Genomic DNA, 27031 nt, shown 5'->3' with positions numbered 1-27031 from the left:
AAGTCCTGTGTTTTATTGACCCATCCATCTGCTCTAACCCCCTCCTAACACAGACCTTGTTGCTCTACGAAATATTTGTAAACTACAACAAAACTTACTCGTGGTCAGAACCATTAATAAATCATCATAGGTCATCCTACATTTTTCTGAGCATTTTGTCCATGTTGGCTCAAGAGGTTGAGACTGAAAGTTAATTCTTGACCTCAGAAACAGCTGCCTTGGAGTTTGATGAAAAATTCTTTGTATGTTAAGGAGAATCGTATTGTATCTTGTGGTGAGATGCATTTGATCTTTTTCCATAACATTTTAATTTGTTCTTCTGTATTACAGAAATTAAACTGTTGACTGACCTGACATCAGATGGTGGTGCATGACATAAAATAAGTCACTATTTTTGGCACACTTGAATACACAGATATCATTTGAGTAGCTAAATATCTGACTGTGGTTCCTGGTATTTGCAAAGGAATGTTTTCCAGTGCTGCAGGTGTGCACTCACTTGCAAGCATCTCCATGATCAGTGTCCTGTTCTGGTGACCTTAGCGCTGTGCCTGACAGCTGACAGATGTTTCTTGGTTGCTAATCTTAAATAGAACTGCTATATTCACTTCAAAACATGTGACATACATGTGGAATGTATTCAGCATCAAACAGGCCGGTAGCACACTCTTGATCCAGGCCCATCAGCCCACTGTTTAATTATCCACTCAATCAAATAGTTCATCTGGGTCAGGGTTGTCTGAAAAGCTGGCATGGAATGCTTTGTCAGATTCATAATATTATTCTTTGATTAAATGTTTGTATTGATATATTTCACATTTAACTTCTAGGGAACCTTGGCTTCCTTTGTTAAATAAAGAAAATATTCTATAGTAAAATTAGTTTTTCTTATGTAAGGGTTTCACTGACAGTATAGAGAGGGTACTGTCCTTTCAGTTGCCAGTCACTCAGTATTTGCACAGCTTTGACATTTTGACGTCATTGATTGTTTTTTACTCTTGGTGCTTGGAAGAGCTACCAAAGCTGAAAGTACTCCCAACCACATTGCTGGATAAGAGTTTGGGTGTCTCCAGCTATATCCTCAGTTACGTATTCACCAACATTGTTCCATTAAATAAGTTACCACAGACATATTACTTTTGGCTTACAGTTTGAATCTTTCATGTAACTTTACACTCACGTTATTTTGTGTCTGGACAGTTTCACACAGACAGAGGCTGTCAGGGGAAGTCACTGTGAGAGTTTGTTGCTACAGTTGGTGAATGTTCCACAATATGACGTCCACTATGACTTAACTGAAGACATAGCTGAATGCATACAATTAAACCCTTTATCCAATGAGGTTGGAGATTTACTTCTCACTTTCACTAGACGATGTAGATCAGTTGCTTCAAGTTTTGACAGATCTTTCAAGAACCAAGTGTAAAAAGAGCCATAGCTACCTTACATTAGAGGTGTGAAAATCAGCACTGGTGCTACACTGAGTGACTATCATTGCTAATCTGTTCCCTAAAGGCCCTTTTACACAGTATTTTAAGGCAGGAATATTGCACCATTAGTCTGCCTCGTCACTCTGTAGGTACAGAGGTGGAATATGGTCCATGTCACAGAAGCAAATCAACATCTGTATAAAAGGGGAACTGAATGTGAACAGACACTGACCAACTGTGTACTGGCTCTTAATTCCATGATGCCAGGCATGCTGTATAAAACCACACACTGGGGCAGCAATAATTGCCAATATTGTGCAATCTCTGTGTAAAATGGAGTTAAGACTTAAGCCCAGTGCTAAAAACACTACACCGATCAGCCACAACATTAAAACCACTTGCGTAATATTGTGTAGGCCCCCTTTGCGTCGCTAAAACAGCTATTACCTGTCTGGGCATATTACAGGACCTCTGAGGGTGTCCTGTGATGTCAGGCAATGGGATATTGGCAGCAGATCCTTTAGGTCCTGTGGGTTGCAGGGTGGGGCTTCTAACATCTGGCTTGTTCTGGTGCATCCCACAGATATTCAATCAGATTTGGATTTGGGGGATTTGGAGGCCAGGTCAACACCTCAGTCTTTGTTGTGTTCCTTGAGCCATTTCTGAACAGTTTTTGTGGTGTGGTGGGAGTGCCATCCTGCTGGGGGAGGCCCCTGCCATTAGGGAGTGTGTTTGCCATGGGGGATGTACTTGGTCTACAATAAGAGCTGCAGAATATACAAATAATTAATTAGACGCCTCTGTCACACATAACAGCTACGGCCAACTGAGCTTTACACAATAATTTGTAATGAGATTAGTGATATGACACAATCAGCTAAATCATTTCTTTCAAAGATGGATTGCCACTCTTGGTTTTGTTGAACATCAAACATATTTCATTTCCCTCACAACTGATACTGACTGCTGATCATACATCAGCCAGACAACAACAAAGTTACATTTTAGCTGATATTAAATTAACATCAGTTATCTACAGTTGACAGTGATGTCCGTCATTTTAAGATGCTATGTGAATGTTTTATGCATTGCCCTTTGCTCTACGAAGTCTGTTAGAGTAAGACCTTAGGTGATTCAAGTGTTTTGCCAACTATCTCAACCCAACCCTTCCCATGACTAGTAAACTGATCTTCAAGTGTAAAGTGGGTGGAGTGGAATTCCCCTTTAAACGTTGGTGTGTGATCTCTGTGTAGTTTGATCTGTAAACATCTCGCCTCAGATCTGCAGCCAGACGTTATAAGGAGACTTCACTACTGACACAGCAAATAATTCACATACTATTTATGTCTTATTTAGAATTTACTCAGAAGTTCCATAGTGGGTGTAGCAGCTGCCACTCCTGGTATGACACCCAGCTGGCCCCTGAAATCCTAATTTTGATTCACCACATCTCCACACCAAAATGTAGGAAATTAAGAAGTCATGGTGCTCTCCAACGGGACTGTGACTCTGAAAAATAGGGCTCTGTGCCAGGCATGAATTGCACAGCTGCTTTCACGCACAACAAGTCAGCCAAAAACTGACAGCCTGAAGCATAGCTGCATCTGGCTGGAGCCCAGGATGGACGTCTGAGCTCTATCTGTATAAACTTCAGCTCAAACAAGTCAGTGATGTGTGTGATTTACTGTATGCTGAACTTGATTCCCTAGTGATACTACATAACATTAGATAAAGTTGCAGCCTCTGTCTACAGAATTATGTAATCAGTTCAATAGTGATATCAAAATGAATTAACAGCACAAAGAATCGCAGGGGCACCACCATCACCACCATCTTAGGTATTGTATTTGATGGACTGCAGTGTTTCACAGCTACCTTAGGAAGACATACTGTATATAAATGGTAAAAGAATTAGATGTTACTATTATATATATTATTGTTAGTTGTTGCTTTGATATTGTATGTTGTTCTAATGGTCAGGCCCCAGTTTTGAATTGCTGCTATAGTTTCAGGAGATGTCACTGTGCATGAGTTCAACGCCCCAAAGCTTCAAATCTTTTTTCCTGCAAAAACAGGAAGAAAGCTGCAAAGCTTCACATGGTTCTCACAGGCTGTTCACACACAATGGATTCAAACAGCTGAGATGGCGACAAATGTTGGTCATGGTGAAGGAGATCTGGCTGTGCAGTCCTGTGCCCCCTGCTGAGAGTGACACATTCAAAGAGTGTGCAAGTACACACAACAGGGGCAAGTTGAGAAAGATCAACTTTATGCAAATATCCTCTGATCTATTTGAGTTACATGCTCAACACGACACACCTCCTGAACTCAGATTCATGAGAGGTGAGATACTGCAACTTCTTTGTATCCGTATGTGTGAACGGACCAATGGTCAACACCTATCATGCTGCATTTTGAAACTCCATTAATCTGCTTTGGTGCTACATCATCTGGTAAGTCAGCTGGAAAGTTTTACTTTGAACAGAAAAAAGAAAGCTCTAAACTTGGTATTCATGAAACATGAAGGAAACAAAACTGCTCACATAAACAAACACTTTTGCCTCTACATGCTGTGTCCTGCATCCTAAACCCTCACCCCTCCCTGTCTGTCCCCATGTGCATACTGTCAGCTGCTGAAGGCTCTAACCCCAGAGGAAAACATCCACTGCCAGCACGGCCTGTACTTCCAGGATGGTCAGCGGCGTGTTGACTATGTCCTCACCTACCCTGTGAAGAAGCCTGGTGGGGGCCGCTCCAGTCGACAGTCAACACACCTGCTGACTGAGAACGCTGTCGCCCGCAGCCTACGCCGTGGCGTCCACAGCCGTGGCATCCACAGCCGTGGCGAACATCCTCGACACCACCAAGCACAAAGGCCGAAAGATTCATCGTCCCTGCCATCATCACCAGTGGCTGATGTGGAGCTGGGCTGTCTGGGAGAGACCTTCAATGGCCAGGAGGATCATAAGGCGTTCAGGAGGGAGGAGTTTGAGGGGAAACTGAGAGACACGGGGCTGGAGCTAGAGAAGGATGAAGATGTGAGTTTATATTTTATCCATTCTTTTTTTTCCAGCAACGCTTCACCTAAAATCTGTTTTCTGATTTCTGATAGTGTCTGTAATCTACTTTACCAATATCTTTCTGTATTCTGTTTACAAAGGCAACAGTGACACAAGTCAGAGTAATACAGGAAACAATATGTTGTTAAGTTAAACTAGATCAGCAGAGCAGCAACAAAAGGTTTTATGGATATGATATAAAGTAGAAACATCTAGATGAAAGCTGAGCAAAGGGAGGATAATGATGTGAGTAAAGTGAAGTGAAGCTAAAATAAAATGTAGAGAGAATGAGTAAGTGGGGTTTTGTGTCACAGGTCACAATGCTTCAAGCCTGCTTGCACTGCATGCTCAGTCCACAGTTGCACAGTACAGCAGATTTAAAGTAAAGGTTAACATGTTCAATGTGATTATAGTACAGTTTGCACTATAAATGCATCTTTTTTTTCTCTCTCACTCTGACTCAGAGCATCTGCTGATGAGTACCAACCCGATATCAACCGATAGTATTCCCTTAGTCACACTTGCTCACTGAACTGATGTGAGTCGTTCTTATGCACATTGACATGAGGCTTTAACTGTAACTGTAACATAAAAACACAAACACACACACAAACCAACTTTATAAGTGGAAACTTTCATATATCAGCACTGCTTTTGGGCTGGTAAATTTTTAATATTATTCTAGACAGAAACAGCACAGTGGTGCAGTAGTTAGCACTGATGCCTTACAGCAAGAAGGTTCTGTGTTCAAGCCCCGGTTTTCTATGTGGAGTTTGCATGTTCTCCCTGTGCTTCCCCTCACAGTCCAAAGACATGCACCTTAGGTTAACTGGTGACTCTAAATTACCCGTAGGTGTGAATGTCAGTGTGAATGGTTGTTTGTCTACAGTGTGTTGGCCCTGCGATGGACTGGTGATCTGTACAGGGTGTACCCCACCTCTCACCCAATGTCAGCTGCGATAAGCTAAGAAGTACAGTTATCAGCCGTGTTGAGAAGCAGTGGCAAGGGAAAGGAAGATGGGCTCAAGGATGTGTATCATTTTTTAATTTTCCTTTTACTCGCTAATGCAGAGCACTTAATGTTTACGAAAAAGAGGTTTGGCTTGTAAATATAGTCTCCGAACATAAAAGTGCGCACAAGAGTGGCTTCTTTCAGCAAGAGCCCTATTGTTTTAAAAATCAAACAAAATTATTTATAATTATTTTGTTCAGGATTCATGACATGAATGTCACATAACTAATTTGTCACTAATGTATAATGTTTTAATGAAACCTAAACTCAGAAAAAATGCACAAAATTTGCAACTCTAGTGGGGGTTGTTGCATGCTGACCACCATGTAGTGTGTAGAACCATGTGTAGAAACTGTTCCCTCGAAGACTTATCAAAGTTTTTTCTCTTTTTGCTACCTGACCCCCCACTATAAGAGATTATTTGGCTGGCGAATAAATGCCTTCATTGTCTCCCCACAATATCTGCTTAAACACATCTAGAATATTATCATTTTCCATCTTCAGCTAATGTCCACACACAGATAGCACTATACTGACTGATCCCATAGCCTTACTAGTGAATTAAATTAAAATACACTGATCTCTATCTGAACACCACTTCTGATATAGCTAAACATGAAGGATAAGACAATCTAATGTGTCATAATACAGAAGACTTTCGAAGGATAAAACACATAACTTGACAGATAACGTGCTGTCACTACAGCTGCCCAGACAGGAGTCCCTTAAGTTGGGTTATCACATCTGCAGAGAATTAAGAAACATGTCATTACTCAACTGATATCTCATCTTATTTACCTACAAGGGTTATTTACCAGTGCACATTAATCAACATCACAGTTTACACACATGTGCTGGAGTTAACTGACAAGCTCATTTTCATAGTGGGGAGGGGAGGTTATGACAAATCAATGCCTGATGTGATCTGTACAGTGCTTCAACAGGTAATACAAAACATAACGATACAATACAAAACACTGGCATAAATCATGCAATGTCACAAAGTATGGATAGCAGTGAAAGTAAAACTGTAGAGACTGTAGACATCTCTGTTGTACAATGTTCAGTGAGCAGAGAGTAGTAAGTAATACTATGAGGGGTGACTGATAAGTTTGTGGAGATCACTTACACATGCGTGTGCAGATCAACTCTTTGAGTCACTGTCTGAGAAAATGGTCAACATCAGCCTTCATGTATTCATCCACTGAATATGGATTTGAACTTGTCCAACAGCTGATGTGACCCCTCAGGCTACAACCCTTTGTGAACCACTCTTTCCTTGATATGACAAAGGGTTCTATGATCTCCGTCACCTCTACCACTAGGGAACTGATGCTGACTCTATTCAGAACCTCTGGAAAAATTAGACAGAAATTTTTTCTGGAGACCAAACCTCCTGATCCAGCTTTAGATTTTCTCTCCTGAAAATCAAAGCTTTAAATTTTGCTTCCTGATACAAACACTTCCGAGATTCTGGTTGGTTTTAGTTGAATTTGCTTTGTGCTGAAAATGTCCATTGTTTCTTGAGATTGTCTCATTCTTTGTATTTAGTGTTTCCCTCTGCTTGTGCTATGTTGACTTGGCCCAGCTCACCTGTCATCTCATCTTTCACGTATATCTGAGCTCCTTTCTTCACATAGAGACAATGTGTCTGTCTTAATTTCCCAGCATGAAGTAGCTATCTCAGCTTTGATTTTAGTCAGCTCTGCTTTTCTGTATGTTCTGCAAAGAGAGTGTTGCTTCGAGTTATATGCATTTTAGGACTGCAACATCAAGAGTTACGTTTTCTGGCTAATTGATTTAATTTTTAATTAATTTTAAGGTTTTAATTCAGTGAGTAGTTATTGACTGTCCAGGTGTTCATAATATAAATGAATTTGTTCTTACTCTGTCAAGCAGAGTAAGAACCTACCCCAATGGTAATGGCACTCTCCAACAGCAGGGGCCTCCCCCGGCTAGGACAATGCTTCCACCATACCACAAAAACTGCTCAGATGCCTGGAGGAACATGACAAAGAGTCCAAGGTGTTGACCAGGCCTCCAAATCCCCCCAAGATCCAAATCTGATCCAGCATCTGTGGGACCTGCCTAATATTGTGTAGGATGGGACGGGACCTCTGAAGGTGTCCTGTGGTGTCTGGTCTGGCACTGGGACATTGGCAGCAGATCCTTTGGGTCCTGTGGGTTGCAGGGTGTGGCCTGCATGGATCTGGCTTGTTCCAGACCATCCCACAGGTGCTGGATCAGGTGGGGATTTTTGAGGCCAGGTCAACACCTTGGGCTATTTGTCATGTTGCTTGAGACATTTCTGCACAGTTTTTGTGTGGTGGGAGCATTGTTCTGCTGTGGGAGGTCATTGCCATCAGTGAGCATGTGTGCCATGAGGGGGTGTGCTTGGTCTGTGACAATATTTAGGTGGGTGGTGCATGTCAAATTAATATCCAGATGAACACTAGAACCCAAAGTTTCTCAGCAGAACATTGTATTGTAATGAAATAATCAATGTCATTCGCTTCACTTGCCAGTGATTTTAATGTCATGGCTCCTCAATGTATATGTATGTTTTATGTATTTGTGAATAGTATAACATTATCATTTCACCATTATCTGACATTGTTGTTATCATATGATTAATACATTTGTTGAATAGCTCTTATTATTATTAAGATATTTTACTAGACTACGAAATAGGTGCCATTAATTCAAGTGCTGTACCACTTGAGAAAAACAATGTTACAGTCGTCTTTATTATACTGGCCAAGTTTTTAGAGGATGAGTCTAATAACTATAGCATATGGTTAATATAACTGTTTTACACAAGGGTGGTACTGACCCAAAGTAATTTCCACAAGTTAAAAGAACTTTCAGAAAAGTTTGGATGTGGCTTCAGCCTTGTTTATATTTAACTATTAAAAGTTCAGGTCAGACATCCCATCACCTCTGAATGTCTTCAACAATTTAAGAGGCAGCCAGTTTCTGTAAAACTATTTGCAGGGTTGCAGCTTAGATATATCTGTGTATCAGCCGTGTAAAAGTGTAAACTGATAATCTGCCTATGTATAAGATGTCCTAATGCCAGCATATAAATAGAAAATAAGACTCTACAGCAATGACTTGAAATGGTTGGCCTGAGTTTGTTAGTACCACGTAGAAGTTCTTGATTCGTATTTTCCTTTCCTTTCCTAGGTGATATCCAGGCAAAGGCAAAAGTAAACTTCCATTGCAAACACACAGGTGTTTGTCTGAGCACCTAATTTTTTGATATTTTTGTGGAAAAGCAAATTTGTGTAATGCTTCAGGGAAGCTGAATATATTAGCATCAAGGAGGAATGGTGGAGTGGAAACAATGCAGTCACAAAGTCTAAACAATTGACGCATTCACATCTGGGTTTAACCAACACATTTTCATAATCTTGGTGACTATAGGCATTGGCAGAAAGTGCAGCTCAGTACAATGTAGCAGAGAAGCTAAATACATTATTAGTATGAGCAATATAGAATCAGAGGGTGGGGTCTACCCAACTAGATGTGCTAGATAGATACATTGTGCTCCTGGAGCGTTCTGAGAATCTCCTCACTGATGTAAAGAATGTTGTAGTGTTCCTAGAACGTGCCCGGACAGTCATGATGTGGGGCCCTTTTAGGGGTCGGAGGACTTTATTTGGCCGACTTCCAGGGAACATTCAGGACATTCTACTACTATAGGATGTAGGTCTGTACACTATTTTAGGGTGATGTTCCATTTTGGTAATTTAAGGTCCCCAAAAGGTTCTGCACAGATTCCTGTAATATTCCTGCAAAATGTTCTAGCAAGGTGACACAAGGACCTAAACAGGACAAAAAAAGAACATCATAGGTTGGTCCTCTAAAGATTCCTGTAATGTCAAAAAAGGTTCTGCAAACATTATAGGAATGTCGTTTAGAGACCAAGAGGGAACGTCTCATAGTAATACCATAAACACTCCCAGAATATACTCATTATTCCATGAAAGAAGTTCCCATCATGGCTATCTTTGAATGCTCTGGGAACATTACAAGTTGACACCCTTTACACCAGTGGGGATGTTCACAGAATGTTATGGGAGCATATAAGGTGATATCCTTTATGTCCTGATTAAGTCCTCAATGAAACTCAACCAACAGAAGACCATATAGGAGTGTTCTGTTTATGTTCCAAAATGCTCTCTTTGTAACGCTGCATGTAACCATAAAGTGACCAAAATAGAAGAATAGAAGTTTTATATGGGACGTTATTATATGACCAACTTAGACCCATATGTGAATGTTCTGATTAAGCCCTTAACAAAACGTTCTCATATAACCAAACGGGGGACCATGCTGGAACGTTCCTTTTGCACCCCAAATGATCTTTTTGTAATGTCGCTATGTGACCATAAAATAACCAAAATGGAGAGTCCCCTTAAAGCCATATAGGAATAGAATAGAATAGCTTTATTGTTATTAACAACAAACTACAACTTGTAGCTACAGCATTTTCATAACCAGAAGAGCCCCAGTGTTCTGTAAAGCCTCCAGACATTCAGGACCTTTTAAGAACTTTTGGGAAATACAAATAAAAGTCAGTTTAACTGTGCATCACAATGTTAGTAGCTTAGATGGCTTGTTGAGGGACTTGTACATAGGATTTGTACATACTACAGCGGGACTTTTCTGCCAGCACATAGTACTGTACCACACTGTCAAACCAGAGTTAGCTTGTATTCTGTTGCAGTCAGACAAAGAAACTTCTTCCTATGTACCAGTAGATACATAGTAAAGACAACTGGATTTCACATGATTCAGAGCTGAAAAGAATGATTCACTAATAAGTGAAGTGTTCAGTTCAGGATAGTTCAATCATCTGTTTGAGATGGTCCTTGAGCTGGCACTAATGGGGTTGTCAATCAGCCTGATGGGTAGTCTGTTAACTTTTCACTGCTGATCATAGAATCTGTTCTCAAAACTCTCTTTTTGTGTGTAACAAATAAGGCAAAGGAAGCGTATTTGTAAAGCACACACAATAAAAGACAATATTAAAAAGCATCTACAGAGAAATTAAAGACTTAAATGGTAAATTAAAAAATAGATAGAGTAGAATGGAAAATAAATAAATCCCAAAAAATAAGAGAGTGTGGTATACAGGATGTTTTATGTATGTTTTTAAAGTAACAGTGCAGTGTAAGAAATAAGTGGTTCTTTATTATTAATAATAAAAGACGGTGGGGAACAGGGAGGTCCTCAGCCTTTATAACTGTCCATGTTCAGTTCTGACTCTGGGGACAGAAAACAGACCTGTCCAGGCAGTAAATCAGAAGTATATTTTGGCCTTAAACCATTCAGTGCTTTATAAACCAGTAGCAGTAATTTGAAATCAGTTCTCTGGCAAACAGGAAGCCAGTGTCAAGATCTGAGAATTGGAATGATATGATCTACTTTCTTGGTCTTACTGAGGAATCGAACAGCAGCATTATGAATCAACTGCAGCCATCTGATCTATTGTAAACAGACCTGTAAACATAACATTACAGTAGTCAAGTCAACTGAAGATAAATGCATGGACAAGTTCTTCCAAGTCCTGCTGAGACATACATCCTTTAATCCTTGATGTGTCCTTAAGTGGTGGTAGTGGTAGTTAAGTGGTAGTGATAGTGGGAAGACTGCAAATGTCTTAATGTGGCTGTTAAACCACATAGTAGTAGTCCATGACTACACTAAGATTTCTGGCTTGGTTTGTGGTTTTTAATTTTGTATGGGAGAACAGTCCCCTGGTGATATGGTCATGTACATTGGCATGTCATCCACACAACTATGGTAACTTAATTTGTTGTTTACCATAATCTGAGTTAGTGGAAGCATGTAGATGTTGAACAGAAAAGTCTCCAGAATGGAACCTCTGTAACTCCATGACTTCTTTTTCTGCTCAGATTTGTAACTACCTATAGACAAGTAGTTCCTGTCATTTAAACCAGTTTAGTACTGTGCCAGAAAGTCCCATAATTTTTCCAGTCAGTCTAGTAAAATGTTGTGGATGTGGTGACCTTAACAAGAGCAGTCTCAGCTCTGTGGTGTTGTCAAAATTCTGACTGGAAGACATCAAAACAGTTGTTTAGTACAAAGAAGTTGTTGAATGAAGAGCTGTGAGGAGCTTTCCCTCTTGTTAAGGCAAAGTACATCTGCCTTAAAAAGATGTCTATGGTTCCAGGAAAAATTTAAATTGTCAATAAAGTCTGTGTGTTCAGTACCAACAATCTGCTGAATCGCTCAGCTCCTCTTCTGGCTGGTGGGAGAGGACCAATGATTAACAACTCAGCATTCAGAGAGCTGTGTTCAACAGGTCAATAAAGTCTCATTTCCGAGTTTCAGAAAATCATTTGTCCCTGTGTGCAGTATAATATTAGCAGCCACATGCAGGATTCTTTTGTCATGTCAGAGACCATATCCTTGGGAAAATAGAGTACATTGGTGTTTTTAATGTGCATGCTTCTCACATCTTTTACAGCAAAATCACCCACAATCAGTGTATGAGGCCCAGTTGTTCATTTTGTCTAGAGCTTGTTCTTTTCTGATTTACTCTTAGTCCTTAACCTTCCCTGTAAGGAGATTAGAGGTTATCCAGGTCATCAGATGGAGAGCCAGTGTCCTGCAGTAGTGGAGCAAAACTCTTTGTTGTTTGAGAGGTTTATCGCAGTTGTCAATGGCTGTGTCCTACTCTGTACAGGAGTTGAAAAGGATGATAATACAGGCCAGTTGGTCACATCACAAAACCCTCTCATTTCCCAAGGAATGATTTACTCTTAGGGTTCCAGGGTGGATTTCTACTTGTAGATTTATTATCTGGCAAACAACCCTCCTGTGTCTTAGAAGTTTTGTTTATGATAATCAGCTGTGTGTTAGCACGTTCTTGTCCACTGTTATGAGTACATGGTAAAGTGCTGTCATTCCTACACAGTCCATTTACCTCTGTGTTTATTTCTAACTGGTGAATTTTGGTTTTCAGCACTGCAGCCTTCTGTAGAAGTTTGTGGTAGTTATTCATGGAGAAGGGGGATGTCTTGCAGCTAATTAGCTTTGGTACTGTATCCACTCACTGCAGTGCAGGCAAATGCTGTTGGTAGGCCATAGCGAAGTATCCAGGAGCTGTTGCTTGTATTTTCTCAGAACAGAAAAACAAGAATATCAGTAGGAATGTGCAAGCAGGGGCGAGAGCAAGAAGCATCTGCACTGGGAGAAAGCAGGACGTAGATGCATGTACATCCTTAAAATAAAGTGAAATACTGAGCCATTGACCTCAGACCAGGTTTTTGTTGGTCAGTTTTTGTTTTTGTTGATCAGTGACACAATCACTAACTTGTGCCTCAAGATAGCAATTTGACAACAATGCACCTGCTTACACTTCATTTTAAGACTGACATGCCCATCAACGCTCAGATGGGGATGTCGTGTGTCATGTACATTTGTTATTTATACAATATGGGTGCTGGACAGGAAAATAACATTTGCATAGGTCTGAAACTAACAAAGACATTATGTTGCACTTAGTGTCACTTGGTGCAGCTTTGCGTCAGGTATGAAACAGGGCACATTGACTCTGGATCCAGTGGGAGTCTTCTTATTAAGTTTCACTTTGTGTTTGCAGTAGGATCAGAAATAGCTCTCCTCCTAGCCCTCATGCGTAACCACTAGGGTGTGACTTAAGGGACTAATACACTTTATATTATACAGTGGAAATGTAAAGAGTATAAAGTATATTATATAATAGTACAATAAAGCTATAGAAAATAATACTACTTATGAATAAATATTAGTCATACATATACATTGGATATTAAATATAAATGATGTATCTTCTTTTTTAATAGCTTTGTCGTCATTATAATTAAAGTCATTAATATTTTTTTCAGTAGATGCATGTAATGTGACATAGTGCCTCCCAATCAATACTAGAAATCATTAATACTATGGAAAAATATGATGCTCCTCTTGATATTTGATTTTAGTGTCTGTTCAATGTTGCAGCTATATTTTAATAGAAAATTACTGATTTTTTTTCAATAACTCCCATGTCATGTGATACAGTGGTTTACAGTCTCTTCTAAAATGTGTGGCTACATAGCCCAAAGAGGGCACACCTCTTTATATTGTTCCACCCAGCTTCAAACATTGTATTGGCTTATGTGGCCAAGATGCAACATTTTATTAAAAAATATTAAACTTTATTATTCAGATATATAACTTGTTGGGTGAAAACAGCTTTAAGCACAAGGGAACAGGTTGGTTGACATTTAGCGACACATTAAAGGGTCACACACACCAACTGACAGCATCCATTAGCTTAAGGTGGCCAATAAACATACCTCCTCAATGCAAGGTGAGCTCACAGTCTATATACTGGTTTTATATAACTGGTTTTATTTTGCATTCTATTCATTTTAAGAGGTTCATGTCTGACATTCCTGAAAACATCAAAATATATGTCAGTTGTAAACAACTGAGATGTATTTGTTTGTTATGTATGTCTCTTAGACCAAGATCCCAGGGGTGGGCTTTGTGAAGATCCATGCTCCTTGGACCATTCTCTGTCGAGAGGCGGAATTCATGAAGCTAAAGATGCCCACCAAGAGGGTGAGACCTACCTTCTCTTCCTTATCTCTCTATTTGTATGTTGATCTGATAAAATGTACTCATTCATGCCCTATGTTTATGAGGCACAACATCTATCAACACTACTAGTTTAACTACATTCTTCACGAGCAGACAGAGAAATTAAACATTTTTCAAAACCTTTTCTTTTCCACTGTATAGTGAGGTAGTATGACCACACTCTACAGTGTTACATTTTATATTCTTGTGAAGATTACTGAATTACTGAAGTGTTGCTTCCAAGTGTTGCACCAACCCCCCTGCACCTTCTGACTGAAGGGAGAATTGACTAGTGTGCTGAGGCATCCTGACAGAGGATTCCTCAGGAGTGGGTCCAGAAAGGCACAAGGCACAAGAAACAGTGTCCTGATAGGAGTTTGGAGTAGGTGTGTACGGTGTAAACAGTCTTACACGTGGAGAGGACTGCCAACAGCATTTGGCTCACAAGCTTATTGGCATGAATCCCATGTCTTTTAGAGAAAAAAGCACAATCCCAAAACAGGTTAAAATTATCCATAAAATCCATGTTGTGGGATCTGTATGTGGACTATAGCCAGGTGTGCAGGCTGAGAATAGTCTACAGCTAAAGTGATCATCAACGTGTATCAGTCTGCAGAACTGCTGCTCACTGGATGTTTTTGTGTGTTTTTTGGAGATCAGCAGTTTCAGAAATACTCAGACCAGCCCGTCTAATACCAACAATCAAGCCACGCTCAAAGTCACTGAGATCTTTCTTATGTTTGACATGAACTGAAGCTCCTGACCTGTGTCTGCATTTTCTACATTTACAATACTGCCACATGACTAGCTGATTGGTTATTTGAATGAGCAAGCAGGTGTACAGGCTCCTAATAAAGTGCTTGGTGAATATTTAAAGTAACCTTGATAGACGTGTGTGTGTGTTTTGTGGGGATTTTCTAGGTGTATGAAGTCAAGCAGTCGACTGGTGTTATGGAGAAGATCAGCTCACTGGTCAGTAAGGTTCTGGAGCCTCTCCACCCTCATGTTGAGGAGCATCAACCCAAGAACATCAAACATCTGTCACACACTTTCTCCAGGGAAAAACAACACCTGTAAGTACACCTTTTACCTTTTACACTTGGAAAGAAAATCAATGGACTCTTGAGGCCTTGTAACTTGATGAGGATTCAGGTGTTTCATAAAACAAGTAAGCATTAATTTGATCAAACCAAGTTAAGACTAAGAACTGCATTTGTCGATCCCCTGGCCTGGTGGTTATCAGGGAAGGGAGGTGTTCACAAACATAAAAAACTGTACATCAGCTCATTTTCTGCTTGAGTATAGGATTTATTCTCAGTTTCCCTTTAACCATGAAAAACATATTTCACAAATTAAACAGAACCCCAGGCACAAGCATCCAAAAAGTTCTTATCACCCTGTCAGTCTCTTTACCTGCTCTCACTGTGTGCTTGCTGGGGGTGCACGAGTCTCAGTCCGACCATGGCAATAATGTTACTGAGCAAACAAGCAATGGTTAGCCAGAGAGCTGTAGCTTTGCTGCATTGCAGGCATCTGGTGTTGGTTTGTTTGCTGATGAAGTAATTATCAAACTGTTTACTAGTCAGATCAGCCCTGGGAGTTAGGATGACAGCAGACATTATCCACTCAGCACAGTAATTTGCTACCGATCTGTCTATGTCAGCAGGCAAAATAACATTAGAAAGCATTAGCCAGCTAAAACCACAATATCGTAATACATTTCACTGGCTTTGCAGTAATATTAGGTCACCTGTCCAATGGGAGAGCCAATTCAGGGTCGGTTTTGATCCCCAAAGTTGAATGAAGTCTCTCAATGAATCAAATGCCCTGCCAATGTTAGCCCTAGTTTTCCCCCAACATTCAAAGTTTGGCCAAATGGGCTTCATAAAGTTTTCTGTCTTTTGTTCTTGTGTTGAGTTTGTGTTGTGTTGGAATCTTGTACTGGTGGCCGGTTGTTTTGTAATAGCATTGGACCCCATTGGACTTTTATTGTAGCAGGACACTCTGTAACAAGCACCCTGAAAACTTGACCCAAGTCCTTTACTCAGAAATCAGTCTACAGGGTGTTTCAGGCAATGGAAAAAGTCATGGAATGGCTTATTTCTTTATACCATGTTACAATCTTGTCACATAATAGCGATTAAAAAAGCTACTGCATATAAATTGCTTAAAATTCTTCCATAGAGTACCTTTAAACACGTTCATCTTGTTTATTCCAAAATCTAGGCTGAGAGGTGAAAAAACAAAACAAATAACAACAAAATAACAACACATCAACACTGAAAAAAATGGGACAATATTTTACATTCTTTTCAAGAAATGCTGTGTTGCTTAAACTGTACACCGCAGCGAGGGATCTGAACAGTCAAACAAACAGTAACAAGTGCATGTGCTCTTGTGTGTGTGAATTAACAGGTTTGACCTCTCAGACAAAGATTACTTCTTCGACAGCAAAACCAGGAGTTCAATAGTAAGTTCCACTGGATCTTGTCTGTGACATTCAGGGATTATCGTCCATTCTGTTCCAACATGCCTGTCATGCACTGTCATGACTGTTACAATGGATAGTATGGTATTTGGAGGGGATTTATTCAGTCCTTGGATATGTATGCATTTGCAGATTTTTTTTTTTTTTCATATATTAACTTTTACTCTCAGTCCCACAGAGGTTATGGATGATCAATTTTCAAAACTATTTTGGCTAAACTTGAACTGAAACAGATGGAAATTTAGTTTGAGGTTATCATTGCCATTTGAAGACTAGTGCTTTACAATAGTTTTATTATGGTGTTGATTACTTTCTTATTATTTTCTTTTGCAGCATGGAGGATTAAATTCAGTCCTTATGTTTGTCATTCCCATTCAGGTTTTTGAAATACTAAAAAGAACAAAATGCAAGGCCAAGTACAGCATGGGTAAGTCTGGATGTCTGTCCTGCTCGCTGTTTGACAAAACATTGCATAAGATGAGATTAACTTTTACAAATGTGTTTTGGGCATTAAAAATTAGACTGCTTGTATAGTGCTTGATAACAATTACTCAGGCTGCTAGTATCTGCTGGTGCTCTGAGATAAGCTCAAACAGACATATATATTTTAAAATATCTAATCCAGTCATGCAGGCCTCGGTTTCAGGCAGGCCTCATGGAGGTCAGAGAGCAGCAGCTCCTGTTGAGGAGCAGGCTGAGAAGAGAGCAACTCCGTTATCTTGAGGAGTTGGCAGAGCAGAGAGAAGAAAGAGCAGAACATACAGTGACCAATGGTAGCAGAAGTTGGGAGGATTTTATACCTAGGTGTGAAAAGGTGAAGGATCCTGGGAGTACAGTGGCCCTCCTGTCTGTGGCACAATTGGAGTCATTTGGTCTCATCCTCAATTTTGAGTGGACTGAAGCCCTACATTATTACACAAAGGAATCATTAATCTTCATTATCTGTTCCAAAATAACCAATTCATAACATTCAGCACCAGGGATGTAAAGATACAGCGATTTACATTGATGCATCGATTCAGTGATCAACGATCCAAAAGCATTGATTCAAAATGAAAACATTGATGAGTCATCATACATATTTTAATGTCCCTCGCCAAGCAAGCACGGAGATGTCAGCTGGTTTTGACATAATATTTATTAAGCACAATAACACAGGTTACTGTGGGCCATAGCCAATGCTGACAAAAATAACAAAACCCCGACCTACCTACATCAGATCATTCTCAGCCCCTTTTTCTGTGAAAAGTCCCAGGGCCCGAATCCATACCCAACTCCCAGCCAATCGCAGGTATCACCGCGTCTAAACTGGCAACACGTTCATTAATCCTGGAATAACAGGACTTCAAGTTAACAGTCTGCAGACCGTTTCTTTACTAACCCAACACTAACATAACGTATATTATCACAGTTTGTCACGATATAATCATTTGTGAGACACAACTTTATTTTGAAATTCACCTGCACATCTTTCTCTGCCTGAGCGTGCACACTTGCAAACAAAATACAAGTGGTGCAATGGCAAGCAGTTAGAAAAAAAGTCAGTGAAGATAATGTCTCCACTCTGGGGAATAAATCTGCGGTCTGGAAACATTTTGGATTTTGGAGAAATGACGAGTCAACTGACCAGTCATGTGCTGTGTGTAAGCTGTGCCACTTCAAGATAAAATACTCAGGTTTACTCAATATCCTGCTTTATGCTTTGTATACAAATAGGAATGCAATGTTCTTTCGGTTTTCTGTTATAGAATGTGAAAAATCTGAAGCACAATCAGAATGTGGCACTTTGTAGTGAACAGGATTTATCTATTTTTATTCAGAGAGAAGATGGTTGAGCTCAGGAATAAAAATGTAAAATGATATTTTAGTTCCTTTTAGTGGTTTGATATGAATGGAAGTGATTGTGTTAAATCAGCAGATGATAACGTCTCATATCAACTGCTGGCTTCTGAATTGAATCAAATTGAAATCATATTGTACCAGACATCAAACATCAAATTGCTGTCCATTGAAGCGATATAATATTGTATTGTGATGAAATTTGTGATTTACACCCCTATTCAACACACTAACCTAGAGGAGACCTCAGTTTGTAGTTGATGTAATCATGTAATCTTGAAAGTCACAGACATAAAGTAATATCTAAACTGTATGAACACAGATCTGCAAAAATAATGTACCTATGATGAGTAACACAAATTTACAGCTTATATGGTTTAAAATCTGTGTGATAGATGGGCGATCTGTCCAGGGTGTACCCTGCCTCTCATCCACTGCCAGCTGGGACTGGCTGCAGCCCCCTGCAGTATAGATAGTGGATGGATGGACTGTATAAAATGATCCACAAGAACTCACATCACTCTACATAAAATATTAAAAATTGGTTTAGCTCTCCTCTATTTTGAGCTGAAGAAATCCATTGTCTCCATCACTCTGTATGCTCAGAGACATCACAGTTGACCACCAAGTCAAATACTTTACTCATCTCTCTAACTTGAAGAGAAGAAAAAAAAAAACAGTTCTGCTAAACTGGGAGTCAAAGCATTCATTACGCACCTGTCACTGGATTTACCTCACAGCCTACATCTCAATAGAGAAAATGGCTGTATCCACAAGAGCAGCCTTTGAGTCCTATCCTAATCCAGTTTAAATCAGAACAAACCTGTGTACTGAGGCCACACACATCATCACATCATAGTGCTGATGATAATAATAGTCATGATTATTGTTATTGCTGTCAGTAATAATGATAATTATAATTCTTTTTGTTGCCACACAGTAAATGCTAACACCTATCACTTGGACCATTTATTTAGCTTTTTGTAGCAGTTTAGATTGACTCTCCTCTCTTTAAACTCAACACTTTGCACTCTGCACGCCATTTAGCCAGTCACCTGATGTGATGGAGCCTGAACCAGACAAATGAGCAGGAAATGGTGGGGGGCCTTGCTGACGAAAGATGATGATAATGATGGAGATTATGATGGCAGGGCTGACTATGAAACCCAATGGAAAAGCTGCTCAACATGGGACCTCAACTTGATCCCCCTCATGAGGATCTGGATGCAGCTTAAATAGCAGCCTCAGCTTGTTAATTCAAAGTGAATTAATCTACATAAAACAAAATGTGTATGGCAATTACATTGTGTGTGCTTTATCATGGATTGCATGTTTAACACTCCAATATAAACAAACTTGTCTTAACTGAACAATAGGTTGGTGAATGTTGCTGGTTGGGTTTCTGACTTGACAGTGAGGTTAATCTCCCTCTGTAAGCAATGTAGCAATGTCCTATTGTTGTGAGATGCCAATGCATTACACTTTAAACCTTCAATATTGGTCTTAATGTGGCTTTAAAAGTAAAGTAACTTTAACATCCTGATGTTTGGTTACTTCAGTTTCTGTGTAATGTGTCTCTTCAGGTTTGCAGTATTCTTCCCGTGATTTTGTAGTCCCAGGGCTTCTTTCCAAACAATACTACACTCATTTTTTCTATCAGCTGCATTATATTTGAATTGGGTACAAATGTCAACTTATTTTGATGCCCTTACGTTCTTTTCCTGTCACCCATTACTATCTAAGTTCATAAATCTGTAAGGTGCATGTAGTAGCTATGTTGGCACTGTTGGCAGTGTATCAGTGGGTGTGCTGCACAGGAAGAAGTAGACTGATCATGTCTTTGTTTGAAAACAAACACTATGTAGTTTCATGTCATTTTTTCATCAACAAAAAATATAGAGATTTTCTTGTAGTTTTTATTACTTTTTTTCTTCATCAACATTGTAACGACAGTTATTGTTCAAAGATTTTTTCGTCATGACAAATATGTAACAGCGCTACCTCTACTGTGGTCACATTCACTGAGCAAGAATATAAAGATGTGGAATCCATATTAACACCTGCATCTCTGTTTTTTTTCCGCAGGTATCACCAGCCTCCTTGGTAGCGGTGTCTATACAGCAGCTTATCCTCTTCATGATGTGAGTAGTACCAGTCCTATCACTAATAGATATGTATTGGTTATATTAGTTCCAAATCAAGTTTATAAACTTGAGTTTTGAAACTATTATTAACAGTCACAATTTTTGTAATCACTAGAAGATGGAGTGAGAAGATGACAGTACTAGACTACTGTAGCTCCACCTTAAAATGAGTCCAGGATTAAATGGCTCAGTCTCCAGTCATTGTGTGTACAGTAACTAGTGGCCCTTTTTCTTTTTCCTCTTTCAGGGAGATATTAATGAGGAGAGTGCAGAATCCAATGACAGAAAGGTAAGAAAGTTATTCCTACACTTATGGAAGTCAGCATGAAATTAATGTTTTGCATTTGTACAAAAAGTAATGCAACCAGATACTGTTGATTGTCTTCTTCAGCTTTTGTATGAGGAGTGGGCAAACTATAGTGTCTTCTACAAGTACCAGCCCATTGGACTTGTGCGGTAAGTGTATATGTTTTTAGGTGTATATACAACAACAACAACAACAACAACAATAATAATAATAATAATAATAATAATAATAATTTTATTTTTATTTATAAAGCACTTTACATTTGAGGGCAAGTACAGAGGTGGCGGACATGGGTATCAAATGACCCCCAAATTTGTAACAGAGGGAGAGACAGAGATGGTGTGGCCAGACAAAGAAATACAGTTTATTGGGGAGGATTGGAGCTGCAGGGGAGGTCGGGTCCAGTCTCAGATAGAGCTGTGTGTCATCGGCATAGCAGTGGAATGAGACTCCATGCTTGCCAAAGTCCTGGCCCAGGGGGACCATGTAGATGTTGAAGAGGGACCCCACAGATTACAGTGTGGGGCCACAATTTAGCATCTCCTAGGGCCACATACTCAGCCCTATCTGTGAGAAAGGACCCAAACCATTCCAAAGCAGTGCCAAGTCCAACTGTGTGCTGGAGATAGCGGAGGAGAATATTGTGGTCGACTGTATCGAAGGCGGCTGTGAGATCCAGGAGGATGAGGAGTGATGAGGAGCCCTGGTCAGCAGCCACCAGGAGGTCATTGGTGACTGTAGGAGTGCTGGAAACCAGATTGAAATTTTTCAAATAGATTGTGTTTTTTGAGGTGGTCCTGAAGCTGGGCTAAGATAACCTTTTCCAAAACCTTTGACAGGAGGGTAGTTTGCCTAAACTACTACAGTCTTGGAACTTTGCGATTGTACTTTATGCTTTGGATGGTAGTTTGCCTCAATGAAAAGAGCACGAAATGGTAATGCACATACAGCAGGTGTGAGCAATTACTTTAATGAGCCGTGAGTTCATACATTTATATTCATAATTTATATTTGAACATGTATATACTATATATACTAGGTCAAACTAGTCACCTTGTGCAGCAGTATACTGCTCACAGTGCAGTATCCTGTTCTGAAGTGCACCAAGCACCATCTGCAACTTGTGCTGTAGCTTCTCCACTGGGTCAAATGCCTAGCTTGATTTTCATTTTGGGTAAGAAGAAGTCGCAAAGGGCCAAGTCTGGCAAGTAGGATGGGAGGGAAACTATTGTATAGGTGTACCCAAAACAGCTTCTTGTTTGTGTTGTCGTGATGGAGCACCCAATTGCTATTGTGCCACAGTTCAGGTCATTTGCACCACGTCTGCCCTCACACAAGGACATGTGGCACAATGTCCGGATCTGTGGTGTGGCATTTGTTTTGTACGTCCACCATCCATCTCAAGTACTTCCTTATTTGTTACCATTAATAAATGTAATGCTTTGTTGCTTCAGAGAATAATCCAGCGAGCAATTACCTCTCCTACAAGAAGTATTTGCTATTGCAGTTGAGTTGTATTGAGGCATAATTTCTAGGAGACAGGGTTGAAGAGTGCATTTCTGCAAATAAATACTGTATACAAAAGAGGTATCACTTTGTTGTGAACATAGAACACTTTTTTCACTTCACAAAACCCTTTTATATAAGTAAATCTTGTTTAAATGTGGGTAAGGGATCAAAACTTTGTCTTAAGCTCGTGGGTATAATGTATGAGTGTTTGAGTCAGGACACGGACAGCAGCTGAAGACTCTGGAAACTATTCTGACTTCTTTATTAATGGCCTGGGCTGTACAGTTTGTGCTGAGGATACATTTTTTTCTCTCAATACCAACTGATTACCACATGGGTGGTTGGGCAGTTTAACCTAAGGGGTGAGCAGTGACATCTGGTGGGTTTAACTGGACATGATGCACAACTTAATTAACACTACAAAATGAGTCATTTGATACCTTTAGCCACCCTTAAAAATCATCATCAACATAGTATAACTCAAAATACAGTCTCATTTGGGAAGTTAAATACCATGCAATTGAACAAAGACAGAAACTAACATCAGAGTACATCTGCATGAAGCCAGTAAAATTTGTAAATGCATTTTATTCTCTCTGTCAGTCCTCCTAAAATGGTGTTTCCCCCCCCACACACTGGAGCTTCTCCAAAATGAGAGTGAATCAGAGTGTGTAAATCTTAAAACACTGGCTTGGTGTTTCAGTGTGTTTATGCTGGTTCTGCAGAGGCTCCCACTTGCTTTTGCCATTTTCCCTAAATGTAACAGAATTCAGGAAGTAAACAAATCATTTAAAAGATCTGATTGGTATTAGTTAGTATTAGCTAGCTTTATAGTGGTGACCATTGCAGCAGATGGTTTGTGCAGGTTTGTACAAATATGTCCTATACATGTCCTATACATCCATTTGTTCTGCTGTGGAAAAGGAATCACAGTTTCTTTGTTGAGGTTTTATAGCATTTTTAAAAAGCACTGAAACTGATGTCAATACCAATGTGGTAGTTTTGTCTGAAAAATGTAAACAATTTGTATCTTTTTTTAATGTGTTTAGGAAATATTTTGGCGAGAAGATTGGTCTTTACTTCGCCTGGTTGGGCCTGTATACACAGATGTTGATTCCTGCCTCTCTAGTGGGGGTCATTGTCTTTCTGTATGGATGTGCAACAGTCGATGACAACATACCAAGGTAAACAAGCATGCATGCTTGCACACTCTCTCTCACACACACACAAACTTTGTTTAACAAACACAGACAAAGTCTGTGAGCTATTTTGATTGGACAACTTGATTGTCAGCTTTATTGAACTGTCCCAGCATACTGGGCATGTCTTGCCTTTTTATAAGAGGGTTAGGGCATCAGTATCATTGGTTATTAGTAAAGTATTTTCCAAACCAATCCCACTCATTTGAGCATCTGCAGAGAAACCCTCTGTGAGATGAACAGACATCACTAGAATAGTTAGACAGGTTGTAAAAATACTATACTAGTGTTATCTTTCCTCAATGGTCCAATTCTGGAATTAATATCCATCAGATGATTCTGGAATTAATATCCATCAGATGATATGGACATCTGAAGGTCTTAGGTCATGTCAGGATTTGCAGGATTTATTTAATTTGTCTGAGTCATTTTTTTTTTTTAATTAAAAACTTGAGCTATGAGCACAAAATAATGTCCTATGAAGACAACTGCTGCCAATTCATCCAGTTTCACAACTATTTTAGTGAAAAAACAAAGCAAAAGGGCATAGCATCTGTACAACTGAATCAAACTATTTCTTCAGCCAACAGTAGTAATTGGTAGTTACTTATTATGCTATTACTGTAAAATTTCAAAATCACACATTAACGAATGTTTTACTTGCTGGTTTTGTGAGGACCCTCCCCATGTTTGAGCCTTAGTAACTTACTGTCGTTCCACTATCCTCTCACTACCACACCCAGTAGTAACAGTTATACATGAATATATTCACATATGAAAATATACATCTCTTAATATGGAAATATGAAAAATATAAGTGTATGAATTATACATGAATCTGAACATTAGGGAGTTAATCTCTTCATGCAGAAAAGGGAGATGGGTGTCAGCCATTACATCAGCAAAATGAATGATAATCTTTACATGTTAACCAGTAGCTATCAGGATATTTAGATACCGTATCGTCACACTACTACTCTTTTGAGTAAATTAGATATTAGGACTCAATAGTGGACAAAGATGTTTCAGATGTAAACTTTAACAGTATAAGAGTTAAATTAAATCAAAGGGGGTGAAAAAAGGAAAAGTCGAAGAATAAATACAGGGAGGGAGAGACAAGAAAAGAGACAGGAAAAGGTTTGATGAATGAGTTGAAAAATGAGGGCTTCCTCTCCTTCCTGTACCTGCTTCTCATCACACACAGGATATTTTGACACATGCTGCCGGCACATATTTGCACCACACCACACACACTCAGTAAAAGTGTTAATATCAGTGTCACCATGGCACACACCCACACAGTAAAGCAAACCAGACCTGGTGACCTGTCTGTTTGCTTCATAATGTCTCATTGTGTTCAGAAGTGTTCACAGTGTCAGGAAGTTGACTGCCTGACACATTGAAGTTAACATTTCAGGAGGAGTAACATCTATTCATCCATTATCTATACTGCGTATGCTTAGGGGTCACGAGGGGGCTGAAGCTGAATCCAATCCCAGCTGACACTGGGCGAGAGGAAGGGTACACTCTGGACACACACGAACACACACACACACACACACACACACACCCCTACTTGAGTTTCTCTACAAAATTACTTCTACTACAGAAGAGAACCCCTAAACTTTTGTGGCAATAAGTAATTCTGATTCTGATTTATGATATTAATAAGAATGTGTGTGTGTGTGTGTGTGTGTGTGTGTCTTGTTTTCCAGCATGGAGATCTGCCACCCAAGGAACAACATCACCATGTGTCCTCTGTGTGACAGAGTGTGCAGCTACTGGAAGCTTAGTACAGCCTGTGGAACAGCTCGGGCCAGTCACCTGTTTGACAACCCTGCCACAGTTTTCTTCTCTATATTCATGGCTCTGTGGGGTGAGTGAACACACATCAGCTCACTTAAAATACACAAATATAATCAGTATCCACCATATGCAGTCTACTTAGCTAAACTCTGTGGTAATTTTCAATTGAACTGGCACATCATTAAAAGATATCCCCTTATTCATTATGGTAGAAATGTATTGTAATTTTAAATTGTCACGTTTCAGGCAGAAGTAGCAGTAGACAAAAGCAGGCTTCTTATTTGTTGTCAGCACACTGATTGTGCCAGCAGATTTTACCCACCATATGTTGCAGTCCTGAACTGAGTGTTTCCTGATGTAATCTGTAACCTCATAAAATGACATAAAATTACACATTAAAATGTGAAGTGCTGTCCTTTACTTGTAAGTCACTGAATGCATGTCATGTTGATGAACCCAGTTTGAGACAAGTTTAGCTTTGTTACATGGAACATTATCATGCTGGAAGTAACCATTAGAGGAAGGTAAACAGTGGACAGAAAGGGATGAATATGGTCAGCAACAATACTCAAACCAACCAGACTGATTGATATTAAAGGGCCCAAAGTGTGTTAAGTCACTCATTTTTTTGTGAACCATGACAGTGTGACAGTCAGCCAGCATTTACAATACACAGCCCTGAAACTGAAGCAGCTAATGGGAATTAAGCCATCAATCATTTTCTGATTGACAGCTGTGTTTTTCCTACTGTGACATGTTACAATGTCTTCTGTGATAAATATTCAAGATACCTCATTCTGTGGCCCTTGCTTTATTTCTCTCTCTGTGGCAGCTGATGTGGCAGCCGATGAATTAAATTACAAAGTAAGCATAACTCCTGCTGAGTAGTGGCTGCTGCTACAGATTAGTTTTACAGGTGCAGTAGATATTTCATTGGGCAAATCACCACAAACTACTTGGCATCTGAGAAGCATTTCTGGATTTTGTTAACATCTCTGGAATTCTGTCATCACAGATCTCCCCTAACCATCTGTGTATTACCTGTATTTCTCTATCTAACTGTTGTTGTTGCCCTATGTGCATTTCCAACCTCACCACCTAACTTACCCAATGACCTAATGTAATTATTCTCAACAGATTGTACAGACAATTTATCACAACCTATGACACTTATCCAATGTACCCATCCCACTTACAGTGCCTCTACCTACCTTTCTGATTTGAACACTGGTCATTCTGTTAACATTTACTTTGTAAACTCCTAACCAACCGGGCATCACCTTTATAACCTGACCATCTACCTATTTTATTAATCAGTGTACCTAAGCAACTGTTTGTCTGTTTCTTACTCACTGTACCTTTACCACATATCAACTAACCAAATATATCAGTGATTAGATTAGATTAGATTAGAACTTTTTATTTTAGTTTTTTTTAATTATTATTTTAGTTATTTACCTAACTAGTCTTCACCCATATCACCTAAACACATACCTGTTGTATTTACCACTACCAGTCTCCCCCATCAATGGTCATCCAGTTGTCAATATTAAAAGTTGAATCATGTGCCCAGAAATGAACTTCAGTTTCTGATTTCC

General features: G+C 39.5%; 1 protein-coding gene across 1 annotated transcript in view; it reads left to right on the top strand.

Moving 5' to 3' along the window:
• The window catches only part of LOC108902227 (anoctamin-1), a 47677-nt gene that overhangs the window by 1597 nt on the left and 19049 nt on the right, over positions 1-27031 (top strand). Inside the window, exons 2-11 of the mRNA XM_018703994.2 lie at positions 4061-4468; positions 14025-14123; positions 15063-15214; positions 16557-16611; positions 17008-17056; positions 20554-20609; positions 20860-20901; positions 21004-21068; positions 23478-23612; positions 25343-25503. Coding sequence (XP_018559510.1) covers positions 4061-4468; positions 14025-14123; positions 15063-15214; positions 16557-16611; positions 17008-17056; positions 20554-20609; positions 20860-20901; positions 21004-21068; positions 23478-23612; positions 25343-25503 — 1222 coding nt within the window. The remainder of the gene's footprint in view (positions 1-4060; positions 4469-14024; positions 14124-15062; positions 15215-16556; positions 16612-17007; positions 17057-20553; positions 20610-20859; positions 20902-21003; positions 21069-23477; positions 23613-25342; positions 25504-27031) is intronic.

This window comes from Lates calcarifer, unplaced genomic scaffold (assembly GCF_001640805.2).
Source record: "Lates calcarifer isolate ASB-BC8 unplaced genomic scaffold, TLL_Latcal_v3 _unitig_4782_quiver_787, whole genome shotgun sequence".
Lineage (NCBI taxonomy): Eukaryota > Metazoa > Chordata > Actinopteri > Centropomidae > Lates > Lates calcarifer.
This window is presented reverse-complemented; position numbering and strand designations above follow the sequence as displayed.